The sequence below is a fragment of the Salmo salar genome, chromosome 23 (genome assembly GCF_965601325.2).
Source record: "Salmo salar chromosome 23, fSalSal1, whole genome shotgun sequence".
In the NCBI taxonomy this organism is placed as follows: Eukaryota; Metazoa; Chordata; class Actinopteri; order Salmoniformes; family Salmonidae; genus Salmo; species Salmo salar.
Genome location: NC_138313.1, coordinates 20,954,748 through 20,971,718, shown reverse-complemented (window position 1 = coordinate 20,971,718; position 16,971 = coordinate 20,954,748). Strand labels below are relative to the sequence as shown.

The following is a 16,971-nucleotide window of genomic DNA, read 5'->3' as shown; positions in this document are numbered from 1 at the left end:
CTGTCAGACTGACCATTGGGTTCTTGGTCCCCTCCCTGACAAAGCCCCTTTTCCCCCGATTGCTCAGTTTGGCCGGGCAGACAGCTCTAAGAAGACTCTTGGTGGTTCCAGACTTCTTCCATTTAAGAACGATGGAGGCCACTATGTTCTTAGGGACCTTCAATGTTGAAGTACTTGGAATTTTGGATTGGTCTCATGTACTAAACTGTGATGATGTTGATCAAGCTTGGTATCTTTTTAAAGATCTGTTTCTGTCTGCACTAGACTCTCTGGCTCCGATGAAACAAATTTGAATCAAACAGCGGTCAGAGAAATAGATCACTTCCGAGATCTTAGACCTCATAAGGAAAAGGGATCGCTACCTGGCCAGATTCAGAAGGACAAATCTACAACAAGATTATGACGGTTATATTAACTGTAGAAACCAGGCAAGATTCAAATTGGATAAGGCCAAATTCCAACATTATATAGATGCCGTTAACGACAACTTACATCGGCCTCATAAACTGTGGAAAATGTTAAATGACATTGGCTCCAAAACTCCCCCATAAGGTAAAATCCTGTAGTATTGGCCTGAATATTGATGATGTTTTATGTTATGACCAGGCAAAGGTTGGAAATTATTTCACCACATTTTTTACCACTATAGCCTCATCTCTGGTTAAGAAGTTACCCACCTGCTCTGGACACTATGGCCAGTCTTTCATTAACAACTTTTACCGTAGCAAAGGTATCACTAATTATTTGTTTGAGCTGTGCATGGTAACAAAGGACAAAGTTTCCTATCTACTATGCTTAATGAGCACAAACAAAGCAACTGGGCTGGATAACCTTCCTGCAAGATTCATAAAGGATAGTGCTTGTGTCACTGCTAAAACGCATATTGTAAACCTTTCTATTAGTAGTGGTACATTTCCCAAGGATCTCAAAACAGGTCGGGTGGTTCCACTCCACAAGAAGAGCAGTAAAACAAATGTAGGTAACTACAGGCCTGTGTCAATCCTCAGCACCTTTTCCAAAGTTGTTGAGAGATTTGTTTTTAATCAACTTAAGGGATACCTTAATTGAGCACAAACTTCTTTATGAACTCCAATATGGCTTTAGAACAGCTCATTCCACTGATACTTGCCTTATCCACCTTTTTGACCACATTAAGCAGGAAAGTGAGAAGGGGAACTATACAGGTATGGTCATGTTAGACTTGCAGAAAGCTTTTGACACTGTGGACCATGATATTCTCCTGATGAAACTGAAATGCATGGGTCTAAATGATGTAGCAGTGAATTGGTTTAGGTCTCATCTGACCAACAGAACACAAGTATGCAATGTTGGTGATGCTGTCAGAGGCCAAAGAAATATCAGGTGGAGTTTTAGGGCCTCTCTTATTTCTTATATACGTTAATGATATGCCAGATACAGTAAAGTGTGTCCTCCTCCCAGAGTGCTAAGAACCTTGGCGTGATCCTGGACAACACCCTGTCGTTCTCCACTAACATCAAGGCGGTGACCCGATCCTGTAGGTTCATGCTCTACAACATTCGCAGAGTATGACCCTGCCTCACACAGGAAGCGGCGCAGGTCCTAATCCAGGCACTTGTCCTCTCCCGTCTAGATTACTGCAACTCGCTGTTGGCTGGGCTCCCTGCCTGTGCCATTAAACCCCTACAACTCATCCAGAACGCCGCAGCCCGTCTGGTGTTCAACCTTCCCAAGTTCTCTCACGTCACCCCACTCCTCCGCTCTCTCCACTGGCTTCCAGTTGAAGCTCGCATCCGCTACAAGACCATGGTGATTGCCTACGGAGCTGTGAAGGGAACGGCACCTCCATACCTTCAGGCTCTGATCAGGCCCTACACCCAAACAAGGGCACTGCGTTCATCCACCTCTGGCCTGCTGACCCCCCTACCTCTGAGGAAGCACAGTTCCCGCTCAGCCCAGTCAAAACTGTTCGCTGCTCTGGCACCCCAATGGTGGAACAAGCTCCCTCACGACGCCAGGACAGCGGAGTCAATCACCACCTTCCGGAGAAACCTGAAACCCCACCTCTTTAAGGAATACCTAGGATAGGATAAAGTAATCCTTCTAACCCCCCCCCCCTTAAAAGATTTAGATGCACTATTGTAAAGTGGTTGTTCCACTGAATATCATAAGGTGAATGCACCAATTTGTAAGTCGCTCTGGATAAGAGCGTCTGCTAAATGACTTAAATGTAATGTAAATGTAAAGTGCAAACTCCTGATTTATGCTGATGATTCAGCCATACTGGTTTCAGGGAAGGATACAGCTTACATAGAGGAGACCCTGAGTAAGGATTTGCATTTTGTTAGAGGTTGGTTGTCTGACAACAAATTGTCACTACATTTGGGAAAAACTTATTCGATTTTGTTTGGAACAAAACGTAGATTGCTGACAAGATAACGGTAAACTGTGCAGGCAAGGAAATTGAATCTAAAACAAGTGTATCTTATCTTGGTGTGTCCCTAGATCAATCCCTTTCTGAAGACCTGATTGCTGCCAAAATTCTTTCTAAGATGGCGAAAAAAATGGAAATTTTTATATCGTAACACTAGATATTTTAACATTAAAGTTAAGAAACTGCTTGTCTCAACCTTGATTCAGTGTCATTATGCCTGCTCTGCTTGGTATAGTGGGCTATCAAAAAATCTGAAATAGAGAATGCAGGTCATGCAAAATAATGTTATCAGGTACTGTATATGCTGAATGTCCCCCCTAAGACCCACATAGGGGTACAGGACTTCCGGGAGGTGGGCTTGTTGCCTTTGGAGTCAAGAGTGGACCAATTTATTTGAAGGATCGGTATGATGTGCAATTAATAGATTGTTTTAATGTGAAATGAATATGGGTGATTTTTAAGGTTAGGGAGAAGTGCAGAGAATAGTGCCACTTTTTAGGATGTCAATATAAATGAATGTATTTAAGGTTGTTTGTAATTTTGTCTTGCCTTTTAATCATTATATGTGTTATTGTTTTTACCATCGAGGACCACTTTGGAAACAAGTGTTTTAATTAATACTTTCAAGTGATATCCTCTGGATCCACATTGTACATTTTGTTGTATTTGTCTGTTAACCAAAATAAATTCAATTCAATGGTGCAGAATGTTTTTGGTACCCTTCCCCAGATCTGTGCCTCGACACATTCCTGCCTCATGAGCTCTACGGACAATTCCTTCAACCTCATGGCTTGGTTTTTGCTCTGACATGCACTGTCAATTGTGGGACCTTATATAGACAAGCGTGTGCCTTTCCAAATCATGTCCAATCAATTCAATTTACCACAGGTGGACTCCAATCACGTTATAGAAACACCTTAAGGGTGATCAATGGAAACAGAATGGACCTGAGCTCAATTTCGAGCCTCATAGCAAAGGGTCTGAATACTTATGTAAATAAGGTATTTCTGTTTTTTTAGAAATGTATAGAAATCTGTTTTTGCTTTGTCATTATGGGGTATTGTGTGTAGATTGATTAGGACATTTTTATATTTGATCCATTTTAGAATAAGACTGTAATGTAACAAAATGTGGAAAAAGTCAAGGAGTCTGAATACTTTCAGAATACACTGTACATTAGCTACCTGTTCAGCAGTGCTGGTGACCAGGCCCTGGTGCAGCCGTAGAGCCTGTCTCTGAGAGAAGCGCTGAGTCTGGTTGTTCCTCAGCAGAGCACGCTGGATCTGATGGCCACAGATAAAAACCCTTCACTCACACAGGCAATACTACTGTGTGAAAATGTCAATGAAGCAGAGTCAATTGAAATGGAAAGGGCAGGGAGAGAGAGAGAATGATGGTGCCAGTAGAGAAAGGAAGCAGTGGAGGAAAGGAGAGGAAATGGAGACGCAGAAGAATTTGTAAGTCGCTCTGGATAAGAGCGTCTGCTAAATGACTTAAATGTAAATGTAAATGTAAAGGAGAGGATGGTTAACAGAGGGTTGGAGGGAGGATTTAGATGGGAGCATAAGGAGCCCACCTTGGTCAGTGCCTGCTCTGTCCTCTCAGGGGCGCTACGGTACGCCTGGCTGATGTCACTGAGTGGGAGGGGCATGTACTGCAATGTGAAGTTACTGGGAGAGAACACATCGGAGGTGAGAGAAAGACAAGGGGTTTGAGTTAGGAAGGAGACAGAGAAAGGAAGAAGACAAAGAAAGGAAGGGGATAGAGAGGAAGGAGACAGCAAAATAAAGGAGATAGAGAAAGATAGCTCTAGAAAATTGCATTACAGACCCAAGGGTAAGGGTTAATATTCCCAGTGGATGGAATTCCTTCCAAAATACCCCTTAATCACAAGAATCCATCCCAAAATATCCTGCTAGACTGTGATAGGATGAGTAATGCTTTGATTATTGCACCCAATGTGATCTATAGCCTAAACACAACCCTAGGCCATTTGAGATAGCAAGTTTCAATGTGTACAGTAAGCTAGGTTTGGTTCACATGTATCTGAGTTGATATATTAGCCAGCTAATTCTGAAAATTCTCTCTGAACAACAGGACATCTAAATTAGACATAGCTTCAGGCATCCCCATGTCTCTTGGAAGCTATTTATATCAACTCTCTTGCTTCCTGTATTTTGAGCGTACAAATTCATCAAAGGGGTCTGTAAAATAAGTTATAGTGAGCTATAACGGATTTAGAAGACTGAGTGTGTGTATGTGTGCGAGCGTGCATGTGTGTGTTTAGTCTCACTGTTCAAGGGCTCGAGCCACATCCAGGAATCCTGTAGCTGAGGTGTTGTTACGATCCCACGTCACACTCCTGTCAGGACAGGGGAGAGGAAGTGTTAAAAACAACCATCACCATACCTGACAATACCCTCTATCTCTCTCCTTCCCGCTCTCTGTCTCTTGCCTGAGTGTGGTGTTGATCTGTAGGGCTTTGCTCAGCATCTTGGCTCCAATGTCCTCCAGGCTGTTCCCACTCAGGTCCACCTTACGCAGGCAGGTGTTACTACCCAGAGCATTTACTAGCACTGTACCGCGAGAACGCAGCCGCGAGTCAGCCAGGGAGAGGGACTGGAGGGCCTGAGGAGGGAAAGGAAAGAGGGAGAGAGAAAGGGTGTGGAGTGAGGGAGACGGGAGAGGGCAAGGCAGTGGGGGTGAGATGGTTGGGTGAGAGGTAAGGGTGGAGACCAGATGAAAGGTAAGGCAGAAGAAGAGGGCCGGACAGGACAGAGGACAGAGAAGGAGATGACAGTGGAGAGAGATGGTAAAATGCTGCTGGGAACAGTTGGGAGCAGTGCTAAGGAGAAACGTAGGAACTTAGCATTTGTAATAAACAGAGCGATGTGTCATAGCTTTGTACACAAAGTGAATCATTCAGAAGGCACAATATGTTACATGCCACAGTAACAGGGCCATGGAGTGATATACATTAAGGAAAACACAATTTTGTAGAAGATAAAGAGTTTGAGAGAGTACCATGTCAAATACAGTATGTGTGTGTGGTGAATGTCAGTATTTGACCATGGGTTTTCACTGAGTAAATGAATGTCTATAGTGTTTGTGCGTTTGTGTATATACTCTGCAGTACAATCAGTGAATATAAAATGGAATATTATATTGTGCAATGTGTGAATGTTGTGTGAATTGTGACGCATTCTCACTCACACATTCCTCCTCCTGTATGAGTTGGACCAGCTTCTGTAGGATTTCCTCCAGCACCCTGTAGATAGAGCCATGGGGAGAGAGGCAGTTCAGACTACACTCAGCAGGAGCTTTGGCACTAGTCATTTCCTGCCGCTATCGTAATCATCCCAGTCTGCCTGAGGAAAATCAAGCTGTGAAGCAAACTGACACACGCACACACATGCACACACACGCACCCACAAAGAGACACCCATACACAACCACACACACGCACTGTGCCTTTTTAGTACTTTACCTGCTGCTCTTGATGTTGAAGTTCTTGCCCAGATACAGGTGCTTTAGGGAGGTGTGTCTGGAGAGAGCTGGTAGGACTGCGAGAAGGTCTGCATCCAGCCCTGTAAACACAAACCACAAACCATACTACATCAAATATACACTTTCTCTTCACAATTGGCTACCTGATTATTGCAGCTCAACGGGTGTAACTTTTGTTGACAATCTCGAAACCTTTTGGAAACAAAACCTATTTTATAAGGAGGATGGGAGCCACCCAAATAATTTGAGTTCCTGGATCCTTTCACAGCATTATAAAGCTGCGTTGAGACAAGGACGTATCAATGACCCAAGCCCAACTCGGTTAATACCTACCATTGTGTCGCTAAGTTGTCACAATGCTTCAGCAAATGTACATTATCCCAGGGGAGTTGGTAGACACAATGTAAGTAACCTAATTTATGTCCCTCTAACTGCCCTGCTGATCCTACAGCTATTGTATGCAGCAATCATGTGCCTATGAACCAGAGATATACTGTTAGCACTCAGGCGGTGTGCCCAAGTAGGAAAGGTCCACTGTGTGCAGCTCACCCTGCACTAACATACATAACATGCGCATGAGAGGATCTGCAGAGAAGAATGGGAGAAACTCAACATATAAAGGTGTGACAAACTAGTACCAAACTCATGTAAATGTAATATTTACATTTTTAAATTGTAATAAATTAGCAGAAATGTCAACAAATTCAATGTTTGCTTTGTCATTATGGGTATTGTGTGTAGATTGATGAGAAGAAAAAAAAAGAATTTCGTGAATTTTAGAATAAGGCTGTAAAGTCAAGGGTTCTGAATACTTTCTGAAGGCACTGTATGTAGCTTAAGAAACAAGGTTCGTGAAATCAATAACTTGCTAGTAACAGATGACATTCATATTCGGACTATCTCTAAAACTCACTCAGATAATACCTTTGATGATACAGTGGTAGCAATACATGGTTATAACATCTACAGAAAAGACAGAAATGCTAATGGTGGAGGTGCTGCTGTTTATATTCAGAACCACATTCACGTAAAGCTTAGAGAGGAACTCATGTTAAATACTGTTGAAATAATATGGCTACAGGTTCATCTGCCTCACCTAAACCCCATTCTGGTGGGAAGCTGCTATAGACCACCAAGTGCTAAAAGTCAGTATCTGGATAACATGAGTGAAATGATTGATAATGTATGTGATATCAACAGAGAGGTATATTTTCTCTGTGATTTAAATATTGACTGGCTTTCATCAAGCTGCCCACTCAAGAAAAAGCTTCAAACTGTAACCAGTGCCTGCAACCTGGTTCAGGTTATCAGTCAACCTACCAGGGTAGTTACAAACAGCACAGGAATTAAATCATCAACATGTATTGATCACATCTTTACTAATGTTGTAGAAATTTGCTTTAAAGCAGTATCTAAATCCATCAGATGTAGTGATCACAATATAGTAGCCATATCTAGGAAAACCAAAGATCCAAAGGCTGGGCCTAATATAGTGTATAAGAGGTCATACAAGACATTTTGTAGTGATTCCAATGTTGTTCGTATGTTGTAAAGAATACTTGTTGGTCTGTGGTGTGTAATGAGGTGCAATCAGACGCTGCACTTGACACATTTATGAAATTGCTTTACTAATAAGCTTGCAACGATTAAGAAAATTACTGTAAAAACTGTTAAATCCCCATGGATTGATGAGGAATTGTAAAATTGTACGGTTGAGAGGGACGAGGCAAAAGGAATGGCAAATAAGTCTGGCTGCGAAATCTATTGAGAAATCATGTGACTAAACTAAATAAAAAGAAGAAGAAACTATACAATGAAACACAGATAAATGACAGAAAGGATGGAAAAAACCTTTGGAGCACCTTAAATGAAATTAAGGGCAAAAAGGCAAACTCAGCTCCATCATTCATTGAATCAGATGGCTCATTCATCACAAAACCCACTGATATTGCCAATTGCTTGAAGGATTTTTTCAGTTGCAAGATTAGCAAACTTAGGCATGACATGCCAGCAACAAACACTGACACTGCACATCCAAGTATAACTGATCATATTAGGAAAGACAAGCATTGTAATTTTGAATTCTGTAAAGTCAGTATGGAAGAGGTGAAAAAATATTGTTGTCTATCAACATTGACATGCCACGATATTGCGGACGATATTTCCACTCCTATTTGCCGTATCTTCAATTTAAGCTAACTAGAAAGTGTGCGCCCTCAGGAGGGAAGCAAAAGTCATTCCGCTACCCATGAATAGTAAAGCCCTCTTTACTGGCTCAAATAGCCGACCAATCAGCCTGTTACCCACCCTTAGTAAACTTTGGGAAAAATGGTGTTTGACCAGATACATTGCTATTTTACTGTAAACAAATTGACAACAGACTTTCAGCATGCTTATAGGGAAGGACATTCAACAAGCACAGCACTTACACAAATGACTGATGACTGGCTGAGAGAAATTGATGATAAAAAGCAGTTTTGTTAGATTTCAGTGCAGCTTATGACATTATCGATCATAGTCTGCTACTGGAAAAACATATATATATATATATATATATATATATATATTGTGGCTTTACACCCCCAGCTATATTGTGGATAAAGAGTTACCTGTCTAACAGAACACAGAGGGTGTTCTTTAATGGAAGCCTCTCCAACATAATCTAGGTGTGCCAGTGTGTCTATGTACACTACCGGTCGTCAAAAGTTTTAGAACACCTACTCATTCAAGGGTTTTTCTTAATTTTTACTATTTTCTACATTATAGCTTAATAGTGAAGACATCACAATTATGAAATAACACATATGGAATCATGTAGTAACCAAAAAAGTGTTAAACAAATAGCCACCCTTTGCATTGATGACAGCTTTGCACACTTTTGTCATTCTCTCAACCAGCTTCACCTGGAATGCTTTTCCAACAGTCTTGAAGGAGTTCCCACATATGCTGAGCACTTTTTGGCTGCTTTTCCTTCACTATGCGGTCCGACTCATCCCAAACCATCTCAATTTTGTTGAGGTCTGGGGAGTGTTAAGGCCAGGTCATCTGATGCAGCACTCCATCACTCTCCTTCTTGGTCAAATAGCCCTTACACAGCCTGGAGGTGTGTTGGGTCATTGTCCTGTTGAAAAACAAATGATAGTCCCACTAAGCCCAAACGAGATGGGATGGCGTATCACTGCAGAATGCTGTGGAAGCCATGCTGGTTAAGTGTGCCTTGAATTCGAAATAAATCACAGACAGTGTCACCAGCAAAGCACCGTCACACCATAACACCTCATCCTCCATGCTTTACGGTGGGAAACACACATGCGGAGATCATCCGTTCACCCAATCCGCATCTCACAAAGACACAGCGGTTGGAACCAAAAATCTCAAATTTGGACTCCAGACCAAATGACAGATTTCCACCGGTCTAATGTCCATTGCTCGTGTTCCTTGGGCCAAGCAAGTCTCTTCTTCTTATTGGTGTCCTAGTAGTGGTTTCTTTGCTGCAATTCAATCATGAAGGCCTGATTCACGCAGTCTCCTCTGAACAGTTGATGTGGAGATATGTCTGTTGCTTGAACTCTGTAAAGCATTTATTTGGACTGCAATTTCTGAGGCTGGTAACTCTAATGAACTTATCCTCTGCAGCAGAGGTAACTCTGGGTCTTCCATTCCTTTGGCAGTCCTCATGAGAGCCAGTTTCATTATAGCGCTTGATGGTTTTTGCGACTGCACTTGAAGAAACTTTCAAAGTTCTTGAAATGTTCCATATTGACTGACCTTCATGTCTTAAAGTAATGATGGACTGTCATTTTACTTTGCTTATTTGAGCTGTTCTTGCCATAATATGGACTTGGTATTTTACCAAATAGGGCTATCTTCTGTATACCCCCCCACTACCTTGTCACAACACAACTGATTGGCTCAAACGCACTAAGGAGGAAAGAAATTCCACAAATTAACTTTTAACCTCTCTGGGCTAGGCGGGACGAATTCATCCCACCTACGCAACAGCCAGTGTAATCCAGTGGTTTTCAAATACCTTAGAAATGCTATTACTTCAATTTCTCAAACATATGACTATTTTACAGCATTTTAAAGACAAGACTCTCGTTAATCTAACCACAAGGCTTTACAACGAAAGCAAAACATTAGATTATGTCAGCAGAGTACCCAGCCAGAAATAATCAGATAGATGTAAGAGGTTAAAAGATTTAGATGCACTATTGTAAAGTGGTTGTTCCACTGGATATTATAAGGTGAATGCACCAATTTGTAAGTCGCTCTGGATAAGAGCGTCTGCTAAATGACTTAAATGTAAATGTAAATCAGACACCCATTTTTCAAGCTAGCATATAATGTCACATAAACCCAAACCACAGCTAAATGCAGCACTAACCTTTGATGATCTTCATCAGATGACACTCCTAGGACATTATGTTATACAATACATGCATGTTTTGTTCAATCAAGTTCATATTTATATCAAAAACCAGCTTTTTACATTAGCATGTGACGTTCAGAACTAGCATACCCCCCGCAAACCTCCGGTGAATTTACTAAATTACTCACGATAAACGTTCACAAAAAACATAACAATTATTTTAAGAATTATAGATACAGCACTCCTTTGTGCAATCGAGGTGTCCGATTTTAAAATTGCTTTTCGGTGAAAGCACATTTTGCAATATTCTCAGTAGCTAGCCCAGCCATCACGGCTGGCCATTTAGACACCGACCAAGTTTAGCCCTGACCAAACTCCGATTTACTATTACAAAAGTTTGATTACCTTTGTTGTCTTCGTCAGAATGCAGTTCCCAGGACTGCTACTTCAATAACAAATGTTGGTTTGGTCCAAAATAATCCATCGTTATATCCAAATAGCGGCGTTTTGTTCGTGCGTTCCAAGACACTATCCGAAGTGTAAATAAGGGTCACGAGCATGGCGCAATTCGTGATAAAAAAATTCTAAATATTCCATTACCGTACTTCGAAGCATGTCAACCGCTGTTTAAAATCCATTTTTATGCCATTTTTCTTGTAAAGCGATAATATTCCGACCGGGAATCTGCGTTTAGGTAAACAGAGGAAAGAAAACAAAGCATTCGGTCGACGCGGGCACGCGCCTGAGTCTCACAGTACTGTAACCAGCCACTACCCAAACGCGCTACTTTTTTTCAGCCAGAGCCTGCAAAGCCACGATTCAGCTTTTTGCCGCCTTCTGAGAGCCCATTGGAGCCGTAGGAAGTGTCACGTAACAGCAGAGATCCTTTGTTTTGGATAGAGATGACAAAGAAGGCCAAGAAATGGTCAGACAGGGTACTTCCTGTACAGAATCTTCTCAGGTTTTGACCTGCCATTTGAGTTCTGTTATAGTCACAGACACCATTCAAACAGTTTTAGAAACTTTGGAGTGTTTTCTATCCAAAGCCAATAATTATATGCATATTCTAGTTACTGGGCAGGAGTAGTAACCAGATTAAATCGGGGACGTTTTTTATCCAGCCGTGTCGATACTGCCCCCTAGCCCTAACAGGTTAACAAGGCACACCTGTTAAGTGAAATGCATTCCAGGTGACTACCTCATGAAGCTGGCTGAGAGAATGCCAAGAGTGTGCAAAGCTGTCATCAAGGCAAAGGGTGGAAATTTGAATAATCTCAAATCTCAAATATATTTTGATTTGTTTAACACTTTTTTGGTTACTACATGGTTCCATATGTGTTATTTCATAGTTTTGATGTCTTCACTATTATTTACAATTAAATAGTAAAAATAAAGAAAAACCTTTGAATGAGTAGGTCTTCTAAAACTTTTGACCGGTAGTGTATGCGGATAACTCAATGCTATACACGTCAGCCACTACAGCGAGTGAAATCACTGCAACACTTAACAAAGAGCTGCAGTTAGTTTCAGAATGGGTGGTAAGGAATAAGTTAGTCCTAAATAAAAAAATAAAAGCATTGTATTTGGGACAGATCATTCACTAAACCCTAAAACTCAACTAAATCTTGTAATTTAGCAAGTTTAGGTGACTAAACTACTTGGAGTAATCCTGGATTGTAAACTGTCATGATCAAAACATGTTGATACAACAGTAGCTAAAATGGGGAGAAGTCTGTCCATAATAAAGCACTGCTCTGCCGCTATCAACCAGGCTGGTCATACAGGCTCTAGTTTTGTCGCACCTGGACTACTGTTCAGTCGTGTGGTCAGGTGCCACAAAGAGAGATCTCAGAAAATTACAATTGGCTCAGAACAGGGCAGCACGGCTGGCCCATAAATGTACACAGAGAGCTAACATTAATAATATGCATGCAAATCTCTCATGTCTCATGGCTCAAAGTGGAGGAGATATTGATTTCATCACTACTTGTTTTTTGTAAGAAGTGTTGACATGCTGAATGTACCGAGGTGTCTGTTTAAACTACTAGCACACAGCTCGGACACTCATGCATACACCAAAAGACATGCCACCAGAGTTCTCTTCACAATCCCCATGTCAAGAACAGACTATGGGAGGCGCACAGTACTATGTAGAGCCATGGCTAAATGGAACTCTATTCCACATCAGGTAACTAATGCAAGCAGTAATGTCAGATAAATTTTAAAAAAAAGATAAAAATACAACTTATGGAACAGCGGGGACTGTGAAGAGACACACACAGGCATAGACAGACGCTTACACATACACATGATAAGACACGCACTCTACCCACACGTACAAATTGATTTTGTATTGTAGATAGTTGGTAGTAGAGTAGTGGCCTGAGGGATCACACTTAATGTGCTGTGAAAAGTGTTATTGTCACGTCCTGGCCAGTATAAGGGTTAATTGTTATTGTAGTTTGGTCAGGACGTGGCAGAGGGTATTTGGTTTATGTGGTTCGGGGTGGTGGTTTTTCTAAAAAGGGCATTTGATTTATGTATTCCGGGGTTTTTGGGCACTGTTCCTTGTTTATGTATTTCTATGTTGATCTAGTTGGTTGTATGTCTATGTTTGGTTAATTGGGGTGGACTTCCAATTGAAGGCAGCTGTGTGGTGTTGCCTTTGATTGGAAGTCCTATATTAGTTGGGTGTGTTTGTCTGTGTATTTGTGGGAGATTGTTTCTTGTTTAGCGTGAGTGAGCCTAACAGGACTGTCTAGAAATCGTGAGTTTGTTTTTGTTATTTTGTATGTTCCTTTTTGAGTTCATTAAATGTTCGAAATGAACTATCTCAACTCTGCTGCATTTTGGTCCTCATTTTCCGACGATGATTTCGCCATATCGTCTGACAACGAAGAAATCCCTGACAGTTATGACATTTAATGTCATGTCATATTTAAACTGTATATAACTGCCTTAATGTTGCTGGACCCCAGTAAGAGTAGCTGCTGCCTTGGAAGCAGCTAATGAGAATCATTAATAAATACAAATACACAGCCCCCACAAATACAAAACTATCTCAAAAGTGGCAAGCCCACAGCCCACTCATACAAAATGTGCTCAAACACAAACAACCACCTCACACAAAATAAGCTGACTGAGTGGTGCAGATTGCCAGTGTGTGCCACAGTGGTGTAGAGCAGTGGTTCTCAACTGGTTTTACCTTGGGACCCAAATTGAACCAGGTTGTCTCAGTCACGACCCAATATTCGCATCGCGAAAAATAATGGCCAAAATTCAATCAGGAAAACTATTTTTAACGCTATATTGATAGTAAATGTAGCAATTATATGACAAGGTAATAATATTCCCAATTTCATTGTCAATAATTACATTTTGCCCATATTCTTGATGAAAAATGTTAACTGGCTTGAGGCCACAAAATCAACCAAAATAGTGCTGCTAATAGCTTTATATTGAAAATACTGTGATTGAAGAAAAAATCTTCAGAGATTACATTATTTAAAAATGTAAGTTCATTATCATTTCTACACACTTTCTACTTGGTTTAAGTTGTTTAAGTTCAGAAAGGAGTATTTTTTTACTCAGACCTCTTTGGGTCGTGACTGGTGTAGAGTGCAGTGTACCACACTGTGCCATAGTGGTGCAGTCTGTCATTGTGCTCACCGTTGTCAGAGATGTCCAGGGTGGCGATGGAGGAGACTCTGGGGAACAGCTCCTGGATCACAGCAGCTCCTGCAGATTTCAGCTGGAACAGAGAGAGAAAGAGACAACATGTGTGGAAGGAGGAGGACTTTTAAAGCATAATAAGACGAGACATTGAGAAAAGATCGTTTCTGTGCCTCGACACAATCCTGTCTCGGAGCTCTACGGACAATTCCTTCGACCTCATTGCTTGGTTTTTGCTCTGACATGCACTGTCAACTGTGGAACATTACGGTGCATTTGGAAAGTATTCAGACCCCTTGACTTTTTCCACATTTTGTTACATTACAGCCTTATTCTAAAATGGATTAAATAGTACTTGGAAATGTATTGCAAATTAAAAACTGAAATATTACATTTACCACAGGTGGACTCGAATCAAGTTGTAGAAACATCTCAAATATGATCAATGGAAACAAGATGCACCTGAGCTCAATTTCGAGTCTCATAGCAAAGGGTCTGAATACTTATGTAAATAAGGTATTTCTGTTTTTTAGAAATTTCTAAAAACCTGTTCATGCTTTGTCATTATGGGGAATTGTGTTTAGATAAATAGCTGTGCAGCAACACTCCTCATCCAACCTGACAAAGCTTGAGAGGATCTGCTGAGAAGCATGGAAGAAACTCCCCAAATACAGGTGTGCCAAGCTTGTTGCATCATACCCAAGACTCAATGCTGTAATAATAGCTGCCAAAGGTGCTTCAACAAAGTACTGAGGAAAGGGTCTGAATACTTATGTAAATGTGATATTTCATTTTATTTTTTATAAATTAGCAAAAATGTATTAAAACCTGTTTTTGCTTTGTCATTATGGGGAATTGTGTGTAGAAAAAAAAAGGGAAGGGGTCTGAATACTTTCCGAATGCACTGTATATAGACAGGCGTGTGCCTTTCCAAATCATTTCCAATCAATTGAATTGAACACAGGTGGACTCCAAACAAGTTGTAGAAACATCTCAAGGATGAGCAATGGAAACAGGATGCACCTGAGCTCAATTTCGAGTCTCATAGCAAAGGGTCTGAATACTTATGTAAATAAGGTATTTCTGTTTTTTATTTTTTATAAACATGCCCCAAAAAAATAAACCTGTTTTTGCTCTGTCATTATGGGGTATTGTGTGTAGATTGCTGAGGAAAAAATGTTTACTTAATCAACTTCAGAATAAGGCTGTAACGTAACAAAATGGGGAAAAAGTCAAGGGGTCTGAATAGTTTCCACAGGCACTATTTATCTACTGTACACCAAGTCCTTACTTGAAACATAAGAAAAGAACGCCAGAGAGATAGAGATGGGAAATTAAAAAGGCCAGCAGGAATTGAATGTTCTGTGTGCAGAGTGACAGACAAACAGACAGAAAGACAGACTTGTACCTCACAGCCACTGATGTCCAGGTGAAGGTCATTAATGTGAGGGTTTGTGGTCAATCCTATGAAAAGAGACCTAAAGAAAGACAGAATGGGAAGAAAATACAAACAATATGTGATAGGTGGAAAGGGTATTGACTTGTTTTACTACAACAAAGGCCGTTTTGCTTCCTTCTCTGTCTGGAAGTTCACACCCTTTAACTCGGTCTCAAGTGCCATAGAGACCAGTGTGTGTTGTGCAGCTAAACTTTCCCCTGTCATTCTAGTGAGCTGTAGGTGTGTGAGAGAGAGCAGGGGAGAATAGGAGAATAGGGGAACTGACCTCAGGGCATCAGGGGGTAGCTTCATAGAGGCCAGGCTGACATGGGTGAGACTGAAGGCCGAGCTGAAGAACTGACGGAACAACGGCAGGGTCTCCTTCCCTTTCCTGGGAGAAGAGAGAGGTCAGAGGGAGATGAATGAGAGAGGAGAGCAAAAAGAGGTATACATGAGTGGTATAAAGTGGCGAGAGGATTGAGATTAAATGAGAAAGAGAGAGAAAATGAAGCTGGCCAAAGAGGAGGGAGCAAGTTGGGTCAGATGATGAATAGCTCTGCTTAAATATTCATGAGTCTTATCTATGCAGACAGCTCTGCAAGTTCTCATTTAAATCGACAGACACACCCACAGAGAGGAAACACAATGTTCCAGTGATTCCCACAAAGCTCATTTCTGATTTCTCATTTGAGGGAGCAGCAGAGATAAAGACAGATAGAGAGAGTGAAAAGAAAAAGAGAGAGCAAAAGATGAAGCCTGAGGATTTTTGAAGAAAAAAAGATTTCTGGCTAAAATTTGTGTTCTATCTTCACTCAGAGCCTCAAAGCGTTTTTCTGCCACATCACACCAAATAAATAGGTAATCTCAAATATGTGACTAACCTGTGTGAGAAGGAATTTTTGGAGAGATTCAAGTAGGAGAGATCAGCACAACACCCCCTCAGCAGAGCCCCAAATAGCTACGCGAGAGAGGAGAGAGTTGTGTTGTGCAATTTTAGTGGGAAAGAGAAAAAGAAAGGGGTTGAGGATTATAGAGGATGAAAAACAGAAACAGAGGTTGCAAAGGGTGTAGAGAAACTCATTAAATCCTACATTACATAAGTGTGCAAATGAAAATCTAACTCGCAGAGCCATTAGATACTCACAGAGTCAACAGCACAGTCAGTGTCAGACAGGTCCAAATGGACCAGACAATTAGGCTGGGAAAGGAAAAGGTACAGATTCTGTAGAAAGAGAGAGAAAAGACAATAATGTTTAACTGTGAAACTCACGCATAAGGCATAATCAGTGCATTTATTTTATCTTTGGTTTGTATACAAAGTCAGAGTATGTACACTGAGTTTACGAAACATTAGGAACACCTTCCTAATATTGAGTTGCACCCCCTTTTGCCGTCAGAACAGCCTCAATTCATCGGGGCATGGACTACAAGGTGTCAAAAGTGTTCCAGAGGGACGCTGGCCCATATTGACACCAATACTTCCCACAGTTGTGTCAAGTTGGCTAGATGGGGCCTCCCGAGTGGCGCAGTGGTCTAAGGCACTGCATCGCAGTGCTAGCTGTGCCACTA

General features: G+C 41.2%; 1 protein-coding gene across 1 annotated transcript in view; it reads right to left on the bottom strand.

The window, feature by feature from the left end:
• Positions 1–16,971, bottom strand: part of LOC106584134 (capping protein, Arp2/3 and myosin-I linker protein 3) — a 52,141-nt gene that overhangs the window by 21,334 nt on the left and 13,836 nt on the right. The window contains exons 14-24 of the mRNA XM_082967950.1: positions 16,547–16,624; positions 16,284–16,360; positions 15,689–15,793; positions 15,373–15,442; positions 13,962–14,043; positions 5,901–6,000; positions 5,627–5,681; positions 4,869–5,041; positions 4,707–4,775; positions 3,990–4,083; positions 3,598–3,696 (exon numbers count right to left, since the gene is read on the bottom strand). Coding sequence (XP_082824076.1) covers positions 3,598–3,696; positions 3,990–4,083; positions 4,707–4,775; positions 4,869–5,041; positions 5,627–5,681; positions 5,901–6,000; positions 13,962–14,043; positions 15,373–15,442; positions 15,689–15,793; positions 16,284–16,360; positions 16,547–16,624 — 1,002 coding nt within the window. The remainder of the gene's footprint in view (positions 1–3,597; positions 3,697–3,989; positions 4,084–4,706; positions 4,776–4,868; positions 5,042–5,626; positions 5,682–5,900; positions 6,001–13,961; positions 14,044–15,372; positions 15,443–15,688; positions 15,794–16,283; positions 16,361–16,546; positions 16,625–16,971) is intronic.